Genomic DNA, 22231 nt, shown 5'->3' with positions numbered 1-22231 from the left:
GAAACCTATTAGCAGTAGTTGCACTGCACAGTAGATCTAGCACCCAGAATCCCAATGGCAATGCATTGTAAATGTTTAAACCACAGCAGGTTGTATAGAAACAGATTAAGTACATTCATATCAGAGTTTTGGCTGTGTTCTATTTAGATATATTGTGTTCAGAAGTGTTCGGTGGCTACCTCTAATCAAGCTAAAGGTACTTTCTATAGCATTCGTTGTATGACTGAGACAGCAAAGAGTGTGCAAGAAATCTACTCTCACCGAACACTTAGAACCATACAGCTAAAGCTACTGGTTCAGAGTTTCGTTCCTCTCTAGAAAAACAGGATTTATGGTGATCGTGATCATTTTGAACCAATAAACAAAAAGTGAAAATCATGTTATTATCCAGGTTTATAAAATGCTGTAGTGCCCCTTTGTAATTTAATTCTGTAACTAATTATTTTAGTTAATTTGGCACTTTTTGTTTTAACAATTTTTAAGAAATATCGAAAACACCAAGAGCTAAATATAGTAGAAATGAACATTTAGCAATAGTATTCCTCTCTTTGTCAGGTGAATAACGGATTCTTCTCATGGGGAAGCAACGTGGCAACATTATCGGACATAAACATGCACATCCCTACAGGTACTGCTGGCCTGTGCACTGAGGGAGGGCAGGCAGACACTCTCTGGTATTCTGTGCACTGAGGGAGGGCAGCCAGGCACTCTCTGATATTCTGTGCACTGAGGGAGGGCAGACAGGCACTCTCTGGTATTCTGTGCACTGAGGGAGGGCAGGCTGGCACTCTCTGGTATTCTGTGCACTGAGGGAGGGCAGCCAGGCTGGTATTCTGTGCACTGAGGGAGGGCAGCCAGGCTAGTATTCTGTGCACTGAGGGAGGGCAGCCAGGCACTCTCTGGTATTCTGTGCACTGAGGGAGGGCAGCCAGGCACTCTCTGGTATTCTGTGCACGGAGGGAGGGCAGGCTAATATTCTGTGCACTGAGGGAGGGCAGGCAGGCACTCTCTGGTATTCTGTGCACTGAGGGAGGGCAGCCAGGCACTCTCTGGTATTCTGTGCACTGAGGGAGGGCAGACAGGCTGGTATTCTGTGCACTGAGGGAGGGAATGAGTGAGCATCAGCAAGCTCGCTTCCACTAATCTACTAGTTAGCTTAATTATCATGAGCAATTAATTATCGCTTTGCTCAACATCGTTCAGACAGTATCAAGCTAATAAAAGCTTTAAAAACCAAAGCAAATAGCCCAGAAAACCAAATATGAATTGATATTTTGATATATCTGTTCTATATTAATGGCTTAATTGAAACATAGCCCATTAACCACAGCATTGTCGTGCACTAGTTATTCATGATCCTGCTGCTTGTGTTGTAAATAGTAATTACAAAGCAAGCAATATTATTTGAAATAATAATGCTGTAGCTTGCCAGGACAAAGAGCACAGAGCACAGCAGCCCAGTTAATTGGCCCACAGCCTTCTTTATTGGATGTGACAGACAACAGACAAGTGCCACCCAGAGTTGAGTGGCAGCCCAAACTGGTACATTCTCATTCAGGTCCCCCAGGCACTTCTGGAGGTGACTCACAACACCTCCCTTAAACCCCCATCCATGCACCACAACCTTCACTTCCCTCAAACCCCACCCTCTTTGGTGACAATGTTGACCAAGGGGACTTTTTTGACCTGAAAAAAGAAACAGAACAAGGGTCACAAATGGAGATTACATAAAGGGGTATTCAGAACAGAAAATAGGAGTCACTTTACACAGAGAATTGTGGGAGTTTGGAACCAACTCCCCGGTAATGTTGTTGACAAACTGGGATCCTTCAAGTAGCTGCTTGATGAGATTCTGGGATTAATAAGCTACTAACAACCAAACGAGCAAGATGGGCCGAATGGCCTCCTCTGGTTTCTAAACTTCTTTCTGCTCTTCTGTTCTTCTGCTCTTCTGTTCTTCTGTTCTTATCTTATAATGGTATGATACTTGGATGCTTTAATGTGCATGGTGTCTTCAAGAGGTCTAATCTCTCCTGAGCTATTAGTGACTTTAAAATCAGCCACATTGTGGCAGGCTGGCGAGTGGATAGAGGCCCAGAGACAGACTGCAGTTCAGAAAAATATACTTTTATTATAAATACATACAAAAATAAAAGGGCACAAGGGCCAAAACAAAGGAATTTAAACACAAATAGAAAGACACAAAAGCAAAACTTACAAAATAAAGGTTTCCAGGCTGGACAATGCCTTCACTGGATTTAGAAAATTGAAAAATCAGACAACCAACAAAACACCAACCTGCTTCCTCAACTCCCTCCTCCCAAATGAGAAGCAGAGGCCTCCTTTTATGTCAGGTGGCTGGGTGCTGAATGATCATTAATTAACCTAATCAACTAATCAACCCCAGCCACCTGAACATAATAAACCCAGGCAGGTAGGGGTAATTAACCCCATCCCTGCCAATTTAAAAAGGGCAGAGCTTTGCTCTGCCACACACATATTAACACAACAACACACAGTGTGTATATATATATATATATATATATATATATATATATATATATATATATAAACCTGCACATGGTGATGTACTGTTCTGTTTTGCAATGGACTGATGCTGGTTGTTCTTCCCTTAGGACAGTTGACTATGATCGTGGGTCAGGTAGGCTGTGGAAAGTCCTCTCTTCTCCTGGCAATGCTTGGGGAGATGCAGACGATTGGTGGGAAAGTGCACTGGAGCAAGTAAGTTCAAACGCACTGCGAGAGTGGGCCATTACAAGCTGCAATGCAGAATCCTCCAGCTCAAACGCACTGTGAGAGTGGGCCATTACTAGCTGCAATGCAGAATCCTCCAGCTCAAACGCACTGCGAGAGCGGGCCATTACAAGCTGCAATGCAGAATCCTCCAGCTCAAACGCACTGCGAGAGCGGGCCATTACAAGCTGCAATGCAGAATCCTCCAGCTCAAACGCACTGCGAGAGCGGGCCATTACAAGCTGCAATGCAGAATCCTCCAGCTCAACTTTTTAAAACTCAAACATTTAAAGTATGTCTTTGTCCTCAAAACATGTATTTTCTTTAAGTACAACTGGTACACCAGACTGTACCAAAGAATTACCACCTCTGTGCCACACTGCCCCCAGTGGATGTAAGAAACAACACATTTGTTCTACGTGGTATTTCTTACTGGTGTAGGTTTTACTCCATTGGGAGCAGGGTATTGCAGGGGGACTGATTAAGTGTTGCACCAGGATGTGATGACAGGAACAGACCATGAAATCCAAAGTGATTTTAACCTGAAAGAAGAATGCACTGGTTAAGATAACTGGTATATCAAGCCATTGTTCTTTTGGGAATTGAAGGGATTTGTGAACCTGGCAGTAGATGAGAGATGTGGGACAACAGCTCTTTTCAGACACACTGTTTGTTCATGTTTAATCCTAATTATTTGAATTGTAAAGCCTATGATTAATTTTGACACTTTAATGTATTTTTATTTTTCCATTGCCTGTAATATATGAGGAATGCAAATGATTTACGAAGCGTTCCAGTTTATGCAGTAATGGGCTGGCAAAAGATGTGTTTGCAAGAAGACCCAGGCCAACGGCTCGGCACCCCTAATATAAAATGAATGCTGCAGAAATGGTGTGTGCCATCAACCAAGCACACACAAAGTACTGCTGCAAATGTCCTTTTTATCGTGCAGTGTGTGATGGTGAATTATGGTGTGGACCAGTGACCACCAACGTAGCTTGAACATTTAGTCCCTTCTTCCATTTCAAACCAGGTACCAGAGAAGGAGTGTGTTCTGTGCAGCAAGAACTATGCCCCACTCAAACCCAAGCGTTTGTTTCTCAGTTAAGGTTGCCTTATTTAAACATGCATATGCACAACAACAAATGCATTAAACTACTGGACCCTAAAAAGCATAGACATGCATTGGTTGTGAAATCACAAAGAAAGTACACATTCAAGGCAAAGGAAAAACAAACATTCAGCAGCTGTGTGATCAAGCAATATACAGTATCATGAAAACAGTACAGTGATAACAAATAAAGTAACTTCCTGCGTGCATTTAGTGGCGGACAGCTCTAACATTTAGCTAAAAGAGTTAGGGTTAGGGTTAGGGGTAGGGTTAGGAAAGGGCTAAACTAAACATGCGTGTAAATGTGGCAGACTTGTACTTAATGAAGCTGATAACCAGATTCACTCAGGACTCTGGGTCAGACTTACTGTAGCTGCAAGGCTCTGCCCACTACCTGGGAGTCTTCTTCTGCTCAACAGAATAACCTTTTTGATGAAACCGGGCTGCAAAAAGGGCCATTTATTAACAGGTATCCTTTAAACCTCTTTCAACATCTTTAATCCTCAGATGTTCTAATTTCTTTGGCTTCTAAGCTTGTCTTGTGATGAGGACAGCCCACTAATACCTCATCATTGTTACACTATAATCATTGAAAACATAGTCACAGTAAATGCTTTTTAAAGATATAAGTGTCTATGGTAACGCAATGTTTAAAAGCATGCAGGCTAAGCCAGGGTTTTGCTTTCTGTCTTTACAGAGTACCGTGGAGGATGTATTTTATAGCTGTTTGCTTTTGCCTAACTTTTAGCTGCAATTCATGTGTTGCTTATATGTTAGCATTGCACTGGAAATGTGTCGTTTCCACTGATGAATGTCAGCATCTAGTCTAACTTCCAGGTACATTTGGTACAGCAATTAAATCTGCTTAAATCTGTGTGGCTCTGTGAAACGGTCTTGTTTATCACAGGGTGCAAACGGATTTACAATCTTGAATGAAAGTCAATACCAGAAGGATTCCACTTGTCACACAGTAGAATGCAGTTTACTATTTTACTACTACATAATCTATTGAGATTGTACTGTGTGGCATTATTAATATATTATTTTAAAATGCGCCTTGGGAGTGTGACAGCACCAGCAGAACCACACATTTGAATGCATACTGTTGGAATTCAAACGAGATTTCTTTTGTAATCTACATTTTCCATAGTTCCTTTGTTTTTGCCTAGGTATAATTTATTATTTTGAAAGTTATTGTATTTCACAACATGTATTTTGTGTTCTGTTTTGTGACCGCTGTTGGCGGCATATCTGTGTTGAGTTTTTCCTTTTAAAAATAAATACATTTATTAATACAGTACATATAATGGGTGGTTAATATACAGTATAATTGTATGTCTAAAAATATCTGGTCCAAACAGCCATTACCTAATGCCATTTACAGTAACTTCCAGCTTTCGTGCCTCTGAACCCTCGTTTAAAGCCATGCAGAGGTACATTCCAGTCTTTTTTTTCAGAAGTAATGCATCAGTTTCTCCCAGAAGTTCATCCAGCTATCTCCAGTACTTATCTTCCTTCCATGCTTGTTGTAGAAGCTAATGATGTTACAGTAATTCTACATGTGAACAAATCAAACAGACATGCTGGGAGTCAATATTTATATCCAAGTTGGGTTCAATTAAACTGGTAATTGCTCTTTTCATATCATCCCATTGGTCAGCCTTTTGGGATTTAGAGGATATGCGATGGCTCCAATTACGTAATGAAAAAATGAAGGCTTTCCTTGTGAACGTAGCATTTTGTTGTTAAACAGGCAGCCGTCATTATTTCTGTTTACCCAACACTAAAATGGTTTTCAGATTGTGAAACTCTGTTCGGCTGGCTAGTGTTTGGCACACCAAGCGCTGGCTATTAAAATAGGTAAAATAAATAGACTAGAAAATACAACGTGATTGTTCATGCAGTGCTGTCTTTATTCCACCAATGAGGATGGCCAGGGTTGTCGTTGCCTACGGCCACTCTCGTGAGAAAACAGTGCTTGAGTATTCCGTTTATATTGCAAGTACAAGGTATCGAAAGTGGGTTATTACTTTCAGTGAATAAGTTCTGCTTTGCCTCTGCTTAGTGGTGCAGTGCGATTCGCACCGTCTTTCTGTCTTTGCATTTGAACGCTAGATAGAATCCAAATTGATATTTCTGAATGAATATGCACATTGGATGAGCACAGTAACACCAGCACTGTATCCCTTGTTTAGAGTGCTATTTACATGTCTCCCAGCGTGGCTCTGTTCTTCTGTACATGCTGACAGGCAGCCCCCTGTATAACATCTGTTCCATAACTTATCATTACTCCATTTCTTCATCCATGTTTGTTTTGCCAGCCTTCTGCTTTGTACATTGTATCCAGTATGGCTCATCTTGGTTTGGTGTTTTAGTATTTCAAACCAATGTTATCTTTTTGTTTTTGTTGTAATATTTCTATGCAATTTTTTTTCATAAATAGTAAAAACAGGAACTCTGTGGCGTATGCTGCTCAGAAGTCTTGGCTGCTGAACGCCACAGTGGAAGAGAACATCACTTTCGGGAATCCTTTTAACAAGCAGAGGTGAGGCCAGTCGAGCAGCCAGACCACACCCTGCGAGGCAGGAGCATTCAGATAGCATGGTGCATGGTGATAGACCAGTACTGCTGTATTCAGTCATCACAACTCAGAGCACTTTTTGTTTCAGATACAAAGCTGTTATAGACACATGCTCTCTGCAACCTGACATCGACCTGTTGCCCTATGGAGATCAGACGGAGATAGGAGAAAGGGTAGGAAGCAGCTATTTTGTGGGGTGGGGTGGGGTGGTGGGGTCCTTGTTTTAAACCAGACAGTCACTGTGATTGCATTCAAATTGTCTTACGGCTTTTTAAAAGTAACAATAACATGGCTTTTTGCAAAGTCCAATTTCTGGTGTAGTTTTCGCTGTAAATCCAATTTTTTTAAAAAAATTATATTTCTGAGAAACACTTGTTTATTAAAATAATGCGTTGAGCTATATAAAATACAACCAACATGCAGCTTGGGTTCAGTTGAATGTAAACGATTACCATCTGTCGGTGGCGAACCCTATTGTGTTATTCATGGCTGACAGGTGTTTTTAATAGGAACAATTCGTGCAAAGAGTGTGTTGGACTGCTTTGTATTTTCAGTTTGAAAGCCTTTGTTTACTCCTGGAATCACGTTATTTGCAATCCTTCCTTTTCCACAGGGAATCAACCTGAGTGGAGGCCAGAGACAGAGGATCTGTGTGGCACGGGCCCTCTATCAGAACACAAACATCGTGTTCCTGGTGAGGACAGATTGAGTGTCTCAGCTTGGTACTGCTTTAATATTCTTGGATAATAAGACGGAAACAAGTCCCTCAAGTATGAAACTAATTAATAACTCTGCTGATATACAAAGTCAGACAAACACGAAAGCAAGTCATTCATTCTGTTCTCATGATGCAAGCCTGAAGAAATCAGAGACATTAGCAACATATCTCTGGTCTTAAACCTCTGTGCCTGTGCCAGGAACACTAACATGTTTTTTAGAAACAGTGTAACGTTCATTTTGTTTGCAGTTGATTGTTAGTGGGGAAGATCCCGCACCTGGTTTGTTTCCAATGAAGCAGGTGTCTTTTATCATGGGATGCCTGCCCCTGGTTTAGTTTGATCAAGCCAGACTCCCCTGGAAGATGCATAAAAGTCTATATTTCCAGCACATTTTAATGCTGATAACTCAATGCCATGGACAATTGAAGGAGAAGCTTTGCTCCTTGCTTGACCTTGTTTTAACAGTCAGTGTATAGAGTGTTTTGCAATTGATTTTTCCATTTAGTCCATGCTGGTTGTGAATTTTGCAATTGACCGTGGATTTCCTTGATTTCAGGATGACCCCTTCTCTGCACTGGATATCCACCTGAGTGACCACCTCATGCAGGAGGGGATCCTCAAGTTCCTGCAAGATGACAAGAGGACAGTGGTGCTGGTGACACACAAGCTGCAATACCTGATCCATGCTGACTGGGTAAGTGAGTCTCTGTACTCAGTCCTGGATTTCAGAACTACCTTCGTCAGGACTGCCAACTTTTAGAAATCTGTTTGAATGAGACTTTTGAAAAAGTACAAATGCGGTGTTCTGTGCTTAGTTAACAGATCAAAACACTGGAGTGTAGAAATAAAGATAAACACTTGTTTACTTTCTATTAGTAAGCCCCCTTGGATAATGGCGTCAGACAAATTAGTAAATAATAACAACAACAAAAACACTATTATTATTATTATTATCATTAATGCTAGAGGTCTATGATTTCGGTATGGAACAACTTGGTTCAGACAGGTACTTTATTTACATATTTATAAATCATTCAGAGTTATGCTCCAGAATACATTTGTTTTGGGCTAACACAAGTCAGGTGGCTTGATCACAAAGACTTTCGCTGGAGGAGGATTTCAAAAGAACTCAAAGCAGACTGACCATCATCAAAGCAATTTAAACTTGAAGTCAAACACTTAACATAACCACAAATCATATACATTCATATTACTTTATTAATAAAAATGCAGTTTTTATTATTTATTAAATTACAATTTAAGGCATTTTGAATTTACACAGCAGCAAGCGATAGGCTACGTCCTGTGAACTGCAAAGCAACACATTGTTTTTCTATCATAAACAAATGATTAATGGTGAAATAATTATTAGCAGAATCCGATAAAAGCTTCTCTAGCCATTCCCCAAAATCATGCCCACCTCTGCTTGGTCGTTTTGATTTATTCAGAATGATGCACATTTCATAATGAAAATTCAGAAAACTTACCAGTTACTGCAATCCACCTCGCGCCACCACAGGTGAATCAGCTGCTTTAAATGCTGTGCAAAGCCTGTAGTTCACCTGACAGCAGCTGCATGGAGAGCCAAAAAAGGAGGCGCACTGTGATTGGACGGAAATTAGCTGGATACAGCCAGTCAACCAATCAAAATACGTTTTAGATAGCTGCTCATTCTAAACAATACATCGATTAGATACTGATGTTAATGGATATTATTGAGATTAATGTTGAAAGCCCATGTTTGTGTAGCAGACTAAGATGTTTCTTTCGATGTTTTTCTGATTGAGTTTTTAAAGTTGTGGATGAATTACTGACACATCGAAAACACTCAGCAGAAGAAGAAACAAATCTGTCTGACATAAAAGACAAGAAACAGTTCTTACATGTTTATATTTTTGGATGTTGAAACAGGATAGAACTTCAAATGGCTGCTGATGAGCTTCTGTTTGACTTGGCTGTCAGCCTCTTCACAAGTGAAGATTGGATACATGTTATTGGATACAGTGTATACACTGACTAGCCACACAATCAGAGTGCTGCTACTGGAGCCCACAATGTGTAGCTCCTGGAGCACTGATTGAGTGGAAGAAGGTGTATCTTGGGTCACTGTCGCGTATCTGTTTCTTGTAATAGTGTGTTGCACACATCAGACTCCGTCATGACACAACCACAATTGCTTTCCAGGTGGTGGCTTTCACTAAATGTTACCATTCTGGATACAGCTTGGTGGACAAGTTATTCTGTGCAACCACTGACATACCCCTTGAAGTCACAGAGAGATTTTTGCTTTCCCATGATTTTTGCTGAATAGTTGCACACAGTTCTCACATTGCTGTCATAGGACAATGGGATAACTTATATTTTCAGACTAGGTGGTTTCTAATTTGAATTGTCTAGTTTTGTGGCCAGTTGCTGTAGGGTTAGGGTTAGGGTTAGGCTGCAAGGTGTGTTTGAAGTAGACATACTGTAACCCGTGCCGTGTTTTCAGATCATTGCTATGAAGGATGGTACTTTGCTAAGAGAAGGAACGCTGAAGGATATCCAGAACAATGACATTGAGCTCTATAAACACTGGAAGACGCTTATGAACCGACAGGATCAAGAATTAGAGAAGGTCTGTGTTTTTAAACTACATTTAACATTTAAATGGGCCATAACCAAAACATTCTTGCATGTGACTTGCATTTAACCTGCCACTGCATTGTAGATTGACAGCGGGTGCAGTAATAGGTTCCCATCTGAAACAGGAAAGTGCCTTTGATGATAAATAGACATTCCCCAACTAAAGTGAAAATAAAGTCTAGAAACTGAGGGCTTGATTTGATCAACCAGTACCCTTCTGGGACAAACCAGAGCTGGGTTTTACAGCACAGGGGAATCCCCTGGATTGCATCAACCACCTGTCTTTGTCCCGGGGTAACCACAGAAGAAGATCAGAGCAATTCTCCAGTACTGTAAAACCTTCTAATAAAATTCATTCTTGGCTTATCCCAACAGGGTTAGTTGATCAAATTGAACCCTAGCAATATACTGTAAGGGGGCTATAAGGAATGTTATGCAAATGATACAACAAATAAGAGTGTGTTTAAAAATCTTGGTCATCATCTTGTTAAAGGTAATTAATAATACCATTAGTCATCTTCTTTCAAAGGTAACATGATCCTGTCTGACTGTATAGCTAGGCCCCAGAGTACAGTAGCTGTCGTATGGATCAATCCAGCAGTGATGTCATTTCTGCTGGGATTTCCACCCCCATGTTTCTCTTATAGACCCTTTTCTTCTTAATGATTTAGTTTGAATTTTCCTGTGGTTTATTCTACTCTTGCATACCGGTAAACACACTTACCAGCTCCAAAAAACAAATGGATTTTAAAAAACTGTACACCGGAATAGCATACCTACACTGTTCAAATCATTGCATTGGGTAAGTGCCATAAAGGATGTGCTTTCTTTAAGACAAAAGAACACTGGAGACTCATTTACACTTAGAGCAATGACGAACCCTGTTTATATATAAAAAAAATTAATAAAAAGATTGAGCAGCCTTCTCAATGTCTTTGTGACACAGAGCGTTTTTGATGTATTTTATTTGTCTTGCTCTTTTCTTTTTTGTTTTTTCCCATGTAAATGTCACTGTGTTTGTGAAGGACACTGATGTTGCTGACAGCCAGACAGCTCTGGAGAGGAAGAACCTCAGGAGAGCCTTGTACTCAAGAGAGGCCAAGTCGCAGATTGACGATGAAGACGAAGGTAAACGGCTCCCCTTTGTCTTGACCCTGCCGTGGGCCATATTGATTTATAGGGTTCACTTTCACGCTACACAGTCAGCAACAATTGTATTCTACACTTACTCATATTGGTGATATTTTAAAACATGTGTTTATTCATGCTGAACAAGTGTTAGCATGAAGGTTAAGTTAAATACTGAGGGTATTGAATTAGTGAAGGGTTGATCATGAAGCCACTCTTAACCAATCACAGACAACATTCCAGTAAATCTTATCATGCTATAAAGTGTCACCCCGTGCACAGTAGACAACCAAACAACAACAATTCTAAAGATGTGGATAACGTCATTTACTGTATTATGTTCTATGTTCTTGTGTTTGCAAAACACCATATATAATAAGTTAATATGTACGGTTGTCTGTTATTGTTACAACTCTTTATGGCATAGCGCAAGAGTTCATTTGTGCCGGATTGCACCAGATCCCAGATACGGTACTTTTTTTTTTAACTGACAGTCAAGAAATACAATCTACAAATGATGAACATGAAAAAACCGAAAAACTTAGTTTTTGTTAACTCTATATACAGACCATATACAATACAAAATTATGCTTTGCTGTTCTATTAACTGAGTGCCAAAAGTGTACTATAACGATATATTATAGAATGCAACATCTATGAGTAAAAAGAATTACTAGTTTTTTTACAACCCACACAGCGAAACACCCCAAATAAACAATGCTCTTACCATCAACATCAAAAACGCAATCCCTTTTCCTTAATTGTAATATCTGGTACCTTTTTATTTACAAGTGAACCCCTGGCATACCGTCTTCTTGTTTCCCACTTTGGGTGGCAGAACCAGGCAGCTTCACTTTGTTGTTCTCTCACCAACCAGAAGGCTCACGAGAGGCGCTCCTACACCGTAAAAGGCATATTAATAAAGTGTTGTGCCGGTACATAGTCACTGTGCTGTGGGCACAGCCTACACGTTCTTGACTACATGCTTGTCGTGACACACAGAGGAGGAGGAGGAGGAGGATGATGAGGACACCATGTCGATGATGACCAGCCGGCGCTCAAAGATCCCCTGGAGGGTTTGCTGGAACTACCTGACCTCAGGGGGCTTCCTGCTGCTCTTCATGATGATCTTCTGCAACCTGCTCAAGCACTCCGTCATCGTCGCCATAGACTACTGGCTGGCCACCTGGACCTCCAGCGCACAGAACAGTTCCATGAGCGCACACAGCAGTGTCAACGGCACGCTCACAGACACGGTGAGGAGAGGGGGCCACAGAGCTAGAGGTGGGCAGGGAGGGCAGGGGGATCTCAAATCTCCTTGATGTCCGGCTGTTTAACTTCCTACTGGACGTGAATGTTTTTTTTTTCCTGGTTGTGGTGCATATCACTTTTTGTTTTGATTGCTCAAGTCAGGAATGAGCAACCAACGCCTTCTTTATAGTGACTTATCGGGTTGATTGAAAATGTAAAAATCTGAGGCAAGCCTGCAGTGCAACCAGAGGAGTTATATCTTGAAATAGCATCTTAAAGCCTTTTCACCTCTAGTTAGTTTGATGTGAATTAAGGTGCTTTAGTTCACTTGCAAGGGAACCACACGTGAGGAAATGAAGCTGAAATCAATATTTGTTTCAGTGCCGTGTGAAAGCCAAACCATTTCATAAATATGTGGATGCGAACCAGCTAAATGAAACTTCATTTGGAGATTAACCACGGTGACTGTGAAAAGGACTCTTGTGAGACGTGCTGTTATTGCAACTCTACTTCGGATGGTTTCATGTAAGAAGCGCTTTGTAAATGAATTTGTCTTGTAAAGTAACGTGTGTGTTTTTTGCCTCTAGGCTCCTTTTGATCTCTCCTACTACACCACTGGCTTCAGTATTCTTTGCAGCTCTGGGATTGTACTCTGCCTCATCGCCTCGTTGACTGTGGAATGGATGGGTCTGTTCGCAGCCAGAAACCTCCATCACAATCTTCTCAACAAAATCATTCTAGCACCAATCAGGTAATGCGAGCTCCATGGGGGAGCCACATGATTGACATGTCTTTTACAAGGCATGAATTCATTCTACATAGTTACTGCACTAATAACTGCATGTGGAACGATATATGTGTGTGTGTGTGTGTGTGTGTGTGTGTGTGTGTGTGTGTGTGTGTGTGTGTGTGTGTGTGTGTGTCTGTGTCTTACGAGATGGAATGTTGAAGAGCCTAAAGTTCTAACAAGATATTAAAATAAATTTATCTTCAAACTTTGCCTTTGCTTACAATGCTGTGGTCCCTGTTTTAATTTGCAACATACATTTTCTGAGAGGCTAGAAAACAACTGTAATGGTATATAAACAGAAATAAGCTTTATTCTAAAGGCTTTGTGGAATAAGACATTTTTGTTTTTATTATTTTCAGATTTTTTGACATCACACCCCTGGGCCAAATGCTGAACCGCTTTTCGGCTGACACCAACATCATTGATCAGGTGAGGAAGCAACTACACTGGCACTCCTCCATTTTATTACTGCTAAGAGTATATAATAGCAAGACAGCAACACTGTTACTGTGTAGAACACAGTGTTGTTACTGCTAAGAGTACACAATAGCGAGACAGCGACACTGTTACTGTGTAGAACACAGTGTTATTACTGCTAAGAGTATATAATAGCGAGACAGCGACACTGTTACTGTGTAGAACACAGTGTTATTACTGCTAAGAGTACACAATAGCGAGACAGCGACACTGTTACTGTGTAGAACACAGTGTTATTACTGCTAAGAGTATATAATAGCGAGACAGCGACACTGTTACTGTGTAGAACACAGTGTTATTACTGCTAAGAGTACACAATAGCGAGACAGCGACACTGTTACTGTGTAGAACACAGTGTTATTACTGCTAAGAGTACACAATAGCGAGACAGCGACACTGTTACTGTGTAGAACACAGTGTTATTACTGCTAAGAGTACACAATAGCGAGACAGCGACACTGTTACTGTGTAGAACACAGTGTTATTACTGCTAAGAGTACACAATAGCGAGACAGCGACACTGTTACTGTGTAGAACACAGTGTTATTACTGCTAAGAGTACACAATAGCGAGACAGCGACACTGTTACTGTGTAGAACACAGTGTTATTACTGCTAAGAGTACACAATAGCGAGACAGCGACACTGTTACTGTGTAGAACACAGTGTTATTACTGCTAAGAGTACACAATAGCGAGACAGCGACACTGTTACTGTGTAGAACACAGTGTTATTACTGCTAAGAGTACACAATAGCGAGACAGCGACACTGTTACTGTGTAGAACACAGTGTTATTACTGCTAAGAGTACACAATAGCGAGACAGCGACACTGTTACTGTGTAGAACACAGTGTTATTACTGCTAAGAGTACACAATAGCGAGACAGCGACACTGTTACTGTGTAGAACACAGTGTTATTACTGCTAAGAGTACACAATAGCGAGACAGCGACACTGTTACTGTGTAGAACACAGTGTTATTACTGCTAAGAGTACACAATAGCGAGACAGCGACACTGTTACTGTGTAGAACACAGTGTTATTACTGCTAAGAGTACACAATAGCGAGACAGCGACACTGTTACTGTGTAGAACACAGTGTTATTACTGCTAAGAGTACACAATAGCGAGACAGCGACACTGTTACTGTGTAGAACACAGTGTTATTACTGCTAAGAGTACACAATAGCGAGACAGCGACACTGTTACTGTGTAGAACACAGTGTTATTACTGCTAAGAGTACACAATAGCGAGACAGCGACACTGTTACTGTGTAGAACACAGTGTTATTACTGCTAAGAGTACACAATAGCGAGACAGCGACACTGTTACTGTGTAGAACACAGTGTTATTACTGCTAAGAGTACACAATAGCGAGACAGCGACACTGTTACTGTGTAGAACACAGTGTTATTACTGCTAAGAGTACACAATAGCGAGACAGCGACACTGTTACTGTGTAGAACACAGTGTTATTACTGCTAAGAGTACACAATAGCGAGACAGCGACACTGTTACTGTGTAGAACACAGTGTTATTACTGCTAAGAGTACACAATAGCGAGACAGCGACACTGTTACTGTGTAGAACACAGTGTTATTACTGCTAAGAGTACACAATAGCGAGACAGCGACAGTGTTACTGTGTAGAACACAGTGTTATTACTGATAAGAGTACACAATAGCGAGACAGCGACACTGTTACTGTGTAGAACACAGTGTTATTACTGCTAAGAGTACACAATAGCGAGACAGCGACACTGTTACTGTGTAGAACACAGTGTTATTACTGCTAAGAGTACACAATAGCGAGACAGCGACACTGTTACTGTGTAGAACACAGTGTTATTACTGCTAAGAGTACACAATAGCGAGACAGCGACACTGTTACTGTGTAGAACACAGTGTTATTACTGCTAAGAGTACACAATAGCGAGACAGCGACACTGTTACTGTGTAGAACACAGTGTTATTACTGCTAAGAGTACACAATAGCGAGACAGCGACACTGTTACTGTGTAGAACACAGTGTTATTACTGCTAAGAGTACACAATAGCGAGACAGCGACACTGTTACTGTGTAGAACACAGTGTTATTACTGCTAAGAGTACACAATAGCGAGACAGCGACACTGTTACTGTGTAGAACACAGTGTTATTACTGCTAAGAGTACACAATAGCGAGACAGCGACACTGTTACTGTGTAGAACACAGTGTTATTACTGCTAAGAGTACACAATAGCGAGACAGCGACACTGTTACTGTGTAGAACACAGTGTTATTACTGCTAAGAGTACACAATAGCGAGACAGCGACACTGTTACTGTGTAGAACACAGTGTTATTACTGCTAAGAGTACACAATAGCGAGACAGCGACACTGTTACTGTGTAGAACACAGTGTTATTACTGCTAAGAGTACACAATAGCGAGACAGCGACACTGTTACTGTGTAGAACACAGTGTTATTACTGCTAAGAGTACACAATAGCGAGACAGCGACACTGTTACTGTGTAGAACACAGTGTTATTACTGCTAAGAGTACACAATAGAGAGACAGCGACACTGTTACTGTGTAGAACACAGTGTTATTACTGCTAAGAGTACACAATAGCGAGACAGCGACACTGTTACTGTGTAGAACACAGTGTTATTACTGCTAAGAGTACACAATAGCGAGACAGCGACACTGTTACTGTGTAGAACACAGTGTTATTACTGCTAAGAGTACACAATAGCGAGACAGCGACACTGTTACTGTGTAGAACACAGTGTTATTACTGCTAAGACTACACAATAGCGAGACAGCGACACTGTTACTGTGTAGAACACAGTGTTATTACTGCTAAGAGTACACAATAGCGAGACAGCGACACTGTTACTGCGTAGAACACAGTGTTATTACTGCTAAGAGTACACAATAGCGAGACAGCGACACTGTTACTGTGTAGAACACAGTGTTATTACTGCTAAGAGTACACAATAGCGAGACAGCGACACTGTTACTGTGTAGAACACAGTGTTATTACTGCTAAGAGTACACAATAGCGAGACAGCGACACTGTTACTGTGTAGAAAACAGTGTTATTACTGCTAAGAGTACACAATAGCGAGACAGCGACACTGTTACTGTGTAGAACACAGTGTTATTACTGCTAAGAGTACACAATAGCGAGACAGCGACACTGTTACTGTGTAGAACACAGTGTTATTACTGCTAAGAGTACACAATAGCGAGACAGCGACACTGTTACTGTGTAGAACACAGTGTTATTACTGCTAAGAGTACACAATAGCGAGACAGCGACACTGTTACTGTGTAGAACACAGTGTTATTACTGCTAAGAGTACACAATAGCGAGACAGCGACACTGTTACTGTGTAGAACACAGTGTTATTACTGCTAAGAGTACACAATAGCGAGACAGCGACACTGTTACTGTGTAGAACACAGTGTTATTACTGCTAAGAGTACACAATAGCGAGACAGCGACACTGTTACTGTGTAGAACACAGTGTTATTACTGCTAAGAGTACACAATAGCGAGACAGCGACACTGTTACTGTGTAGAACACAGTGTTATTACTGCTAAGAGTACACAATAGCGAGACAGCGACACTGTTACTGTGTAGAACACAGTGTTATTACTGCTAAGAGTACACAATAGCGAGACAGCGACACTGTTACTGTGTAGAACACAGTGTTATTACTGCTAAGAGTACACAATAGCGAGACAGCGACACTGTTACTGTGTAGAACACAGTGTTATTACTGCTAAGAGTACACAATAGCGAGACAGCGACACTGTTACTGTGTAGAACACAGTGTTATTACTGCTAAGAGTACACAATAGCGAGACAGCGACACTGTTACTGTGTAGAACACAGTGTTATTACTGCTAAGAGTACACAATAGAGAGACAGCGACACTGTTACTGTGTAGAACACAGTGTTATTACTGCTAAGAGTACACAATAGCGAGACAGCGACACTGTTACTGTGTAGAACACAGTGTTATTACTGCTAAGAGTACACAATAGCGAGACAGCGACACTGTTACTGTGTAGAACACAGTGTTATTACTGCTAAGAGTACACAATAGCGAGACAGCGACACTGTTACTGTGTAGAACACAGTGTTATTACTGCTAAGAGTACACAATAGCGAGACAGCGACACTGTTACTGTGTAGAACACAGTGTTATTACTGCTAAGAGTACACAATAGCGAGACAGCGACACTGTTACTGTGTAGAACACAGTGTTATTACTGCTAAGAGTACACAATAGCGAGACAGCGACACTGTTACTGTGTAGAACACAGTGTTATTACTGCTAAGAGTACACAATAGCGAGACAGCGACACTGTTACTGTGTAGAACACAGTGTTATTACTGCTAAGAGTACACAATAGCGAGACAGCGACACTGTTACTGTGTAGAACACAGTGTTATTACTGCTAAGAGTACACAATAGCGAGACAGCGACACTGTTACTGTGTAGAACACAGTGTTATTACTGCTAAGAGTACACAATAGCGAGACAGCGACACTGTTACTGTGTAGAACACAGTGTTATTACTGCTAAGAGTACACAATAGCGAGACAGCGACACTGTTACTGTGTAGAACACAGTGTTATTACTGCTAAGAGTACACAATAGCGAGACAGCGACACTGTTACTGTGTAGAACACAGTGTTATTACTGCTAAGAGTACACAATAGCGAGACAGCGACACTGTTACTGTGTAGAACACAGTGTTATTACTGCTAAGAGTACACAATAGCGAGACAGCGACACTGTTACTGTGTAGAACACAGTGTTATTACTGCTAAGAGTACACAATAGCGAGACAGCGACACTGTTACTGTGTAGAACACAGTGTTATTACTGCTAAGAGTACACAATAGCGAGACAGCGACACTGTTACTGTGTAGAACACAGTGTTATTACTGCTAAGAGTACACAATAGCGAGACAGCGACACTGTTACTGTGTAGAACACAGTGTTATTACTGCTAAGAGTACACAATAGCGAGACAGCGACACTGTTACTGTGTAGAACACAGTGTTATTACTGCTAAGAGTACACAATAGCGAGACAGCGACACTGTTACTGTGTAGAACACAGTGTTATTACTGCTAAGAGTACACAATAGCGAGACAGCGACACTGTTACTGTGTAGAACACAGTGTTATTACTGCTAAGAGTACACAATAGCGAGACAGCGACACTGTTACTGTGTAGAACACAGTGTTATTACTGCTAAGAGTACACAATAGCGAGACAGCGACACTGTTACTGTGTAGAACACAGTGTTATTACTGCTAAGAGTACACAATAGCGAGACAGCGACACTGTTACTGTGTAGAACACAGTGTTATTACTGCTAAGAGTACACAATAGCGAGACAGCGACACTGTTACTGTGTAGAACACAGTGTTATTACTGCTAAGACTACACAATAGCGAGACAGCGACACTGTTACTGTGTAGAACACAGTGTTATTACTGCTAAGAGTACACAATAGCGAGACAGCGACACTGTTACTGTGTAGAACACAGTGTTATTACTGCTAAGAGTACACAATAGCGAGACAGCGACACTGTTACTGTGTAGAACACAGTGTTATTACTGCTAAGAGTACACAATAGCGAGACAGCGACACTGTTACTGTGTAGAACACAGTGTTATTACTGCTAAGAGTACACAATAGCGAGACAGCGACACTGTTACTGTGTAGAACACAGTGTTATTACTGCTAAGAGTACACAATAGCGAGACAGCGACACTGTTACTGTGTAGAACACAGTGTTATTACTGCTAAGAGTACACAATAGCGAGACAGCGACACTGTTACTGTGTAGAACACAGTGTTATTACTGCTAAGAGTACACAATAGCGAGACAGCGACACTGTTACTGTGTAGAACACAGTGTTATTACTGCTAAGAGTACACAATAGCGAGACAGCGACACTGTTACTGTGTAGAACACAGTGTTATTACTGCTAAGAGTACACAATAGCGAGACAGCGACACTGTTACTGTGTAGAACACAGTGTTATTACTGCTAAGAGTACACAATAGCGAGACAGCGACACTGTTACTGTGTAGAACACAGTGTTATTACTGCTAAGAGTACACAATAGCGAGACAGCGACACTGTTACTGTGTAGAACACAGTGTTATTACTGCTAAGAGTACACAATAGCGAGACAGCGACACTGTTACTGTGTAGAACACAGTGTTATTACTGCTAAGAGTACACAATAGCGAGACAGCGACACTGTTACTGTGTAGAACACAGTGTTATTACTGCTAAGAGTACACAATAGCGAGACAGCGACACTGTTACTGTGTAGAACACAGTGTTATTACTGCTAAGAGTACACAATAGCGAGACAGCGACACTGTTACTGTGTAGAACACAGTGTTATTACTGCTAAGAGTACACAATAGCGAGACAGCGACACTGTTACTGTGTAGAACACAGTGTTATTACTGCTAAGAGTACACAATAGCGAGACAGCGACACTGTTACTGTGTAGAACACAGTGTTATTACTGCTAAGAGTACACAATAGCGAGACAGCGACACTGTTACTGTGTAGAACACAGTGTTATTACTGCTAAGAGTACACAATAGCGAGACAGCGACACTGTTACTGTGTAGAACACAGTGTTATTACTGCTAAGAGTACACAATAGCGAGACAGCGACACTGTTACTGTGTAGAACACAGTGTTATTACTGCTAAGAGTACACAATAGCGAGACAGCGACACTGTTACTGTGTAGAACACAGTGTTATTACTGCTAAGAGTACACAATAGCGAGACAGCGACACTGTTACTGTGTAGAACACAGTGTTATTACTGCTAAGAGTACACAATAGCGAGACAGCGACACTGTTACTGTGTAGAACACAGTGTTATTACTGCTAAGAGTACACAATAGCGAGACAGCGACACTGTTACTGTGTAGAACACAGTGTTATTACTGCTAAGAGTACACAATAGCGAGACAGCGACACTGTTACTGTGTAGAACACAGTGTTATTACTGCTAAGAGTACACAATAGCGAGACAGCGACACTGTTACTGTGTAGAACACAGTGTTATTACTGCTAAGAGTACACAATAGCGAGACAGCGACACTGTTACTGTGTAGAACACAGTGTTATTACTGCTAAGAGTACACAATAGCGAGACAGCGACACTGTTACTGTGTAGAACACAGTGTTATTACTGCTAAGAGTACACAATAGCGAGACAGCGGCACTGTTACTGTGTAGAACACAGTGTTATTACTGCTAAGAGTACACAATAGCGAGACAGCGACACTGTTACTGTGTAGAACACAGTGTTATTACTGCTAAGAGTACACAATAGCGAGACAGCGACACTGTTACTGTGTAGAACACAGTGTTATTACTGCTAAGAGTACACAATAGCGAGACAGCGACACTGTTACTGTGTAGAACACAGTGTTATTACTGCTAAGAGTACACAATAGCGAGACAGCGACACTGTTACTGTGTAGAACACAGTGTTATTACTGCTAAGAGTATATAATAGCGAGACAGCAACACTGCCCACAGTTACCTGATGCTAGTGTGTAACAGCCAAGAAAAGGATATATATTTCAACTTAATGGCATGGAATTTATTACAAATGTACTCTGCATTGCATCACTTGCTTTTGTGTTTTATTATCTTGAAAGGACATGAAACAAATTATTCTGTGAAGTCCAGGATTCTTTCTTTTATTATTTTTTTTTAATTTATTTTACCACCAGGGTTATGGTTACACCAGAGAACAATCAACTTAACAGGACCATTGTTTTTGTGATGAAACCTGGTAGATATTTTAGAGTTATTTTCTATCTAGAGAAGTTGGCAAAGCATAGTAAGCATTGTAAAGCACAGAGAGGTGTGGTAAAGCATAGCAAAAAAATGCTATGGTAAAAGTGGTAAACGTGTGCGTGTGCATGTGTGTGTTTTTCCTAAACAGCACATCCCTCCGACTCTGGAGTCCCTGACCCGCTCCACCCTGCTCTGTCTGTCAGCTATCGGAGTCATCGCCTTCGTCACGCCTTTCTTCCTCATCGCCATGCTGCCCCTGGGGATCGCCTTCTACTTCATACAGAAGTACTTCAGGGTTGCGTCCAAGTGAGTACAATCCGGGCCTGGCCAGGCTGACTGCGGTGTTTATGTCTGGATGCTGATACTCTCTGGAGTTCAGGGGTTTTACCCCAAGGTGGTTCTTGCTAAGCTCAGGGGCAAGTCTGGCTACAAAAGAGGCTAGATGGAGGCCCTTATAAAAGTTAACATTATGGTTAGGGTAAGAATTAGGGTGAGGGTCAGGGATAGGGTTAAGGTTAGGGTTAGGATAGTCATGCCTAGGGTAATGATTAGGGCGAGGGTCAGGGATAGGATTCGGGTTTGAGTTAGGGTAGGTTGTAAGAAAAATAAGCATACTGATGGCATAGATAACCACTATGAAGCCAAGGAGGGGGGGGGGGGGGGGGTGGTATGGTAAAACATACACAGAATGTAAAATGAACTAATGTCAATGCATGGAAAAACATGGGAAAACTGCTAAATTACCATGGTAATATTTTACTTCCTGACACCCACACAATAAGGCATTACAACACCAGGCCTTTGCAGGGAGAACAATTCTGTGTGCAGCCTATTATTCCATGATGTCCATTAGATTCTTTCAGTTCAATTCTATGTTGTATTGATCACAGACATTCAACACCCCAGAAAAATTGTGAATGTGTTGCTGTTAATGTT

At 41.2% G+C, this 22231-nt stretch overlaps 1 protein-coding gene across 5 annotated transcripts in view; it reads left to right on the top strand.

Moving 5' to 3' along the window:
- LOC121320115 (ATP-binding cassette sub-family C member 9-like) overlaps positions 1–22231 on the top strand; it is a 72026-nt gene that overhangs the window by 23768 nt on the left and 26027 nt on the right. For all 5 annotated transcript variants that reach the window (XM_041258353.1, XM_041258352.1, XM_041258354.1 and 2 more), the window contains 12 exons: positions 556–628; positions 2637–2742; positions 6309–6410; positions 6535–6619; positions 7060–7140; positions 7722–7859; positions 9654–9779; positions 10813–10915; positions 11918–12171; positions 12754–12917; positions 13316–13385; positions 21444–21601. In XM_041258353.1, the coding sequence (XP_041114287.1) occupies positions 556–628; positions 2637–2742; positions 6309–6410; positions 6535–6619; positions 7060–7140; positions 7722–7859; positions 9654–9779; positions 10813–10915; positions 11918–12171; positions 12754–12917; positions 13316–13385; positions 21444–21601 (1460 nt within the window). The remainder of the gene's footprint in view (positions 1–555; positions 629–2636; positions 2743–6308; positions 6411–6534; positions 6620–7059; positions 7141–7721; positions 7860–9653; positions 9780–10812; positions 10916–11917; positions 12172–12753; positions 12918–13315; positions 13386–21443; positions 21602–22231) is intronic.

This window comes from Polyodon spathula, chromosome 8 (assembly GCF_017654505.1).
Source record: "Polyodon spathula isolate WHYD16114869_AA chromosome 8, ASM1765450v1, whole genome shotgun sequence".
Lineage (NCBI taxonomy): Eukaryota > Metazoa > Chordata > Actinopteri > Acipenseriformes > Polyodontidae > Polyodon > Polyodon spathula.
Note: the sequence above shows the minus strand (reverse complement) of the source record. Positions and strands in the feature narration are given on the sequence as shown.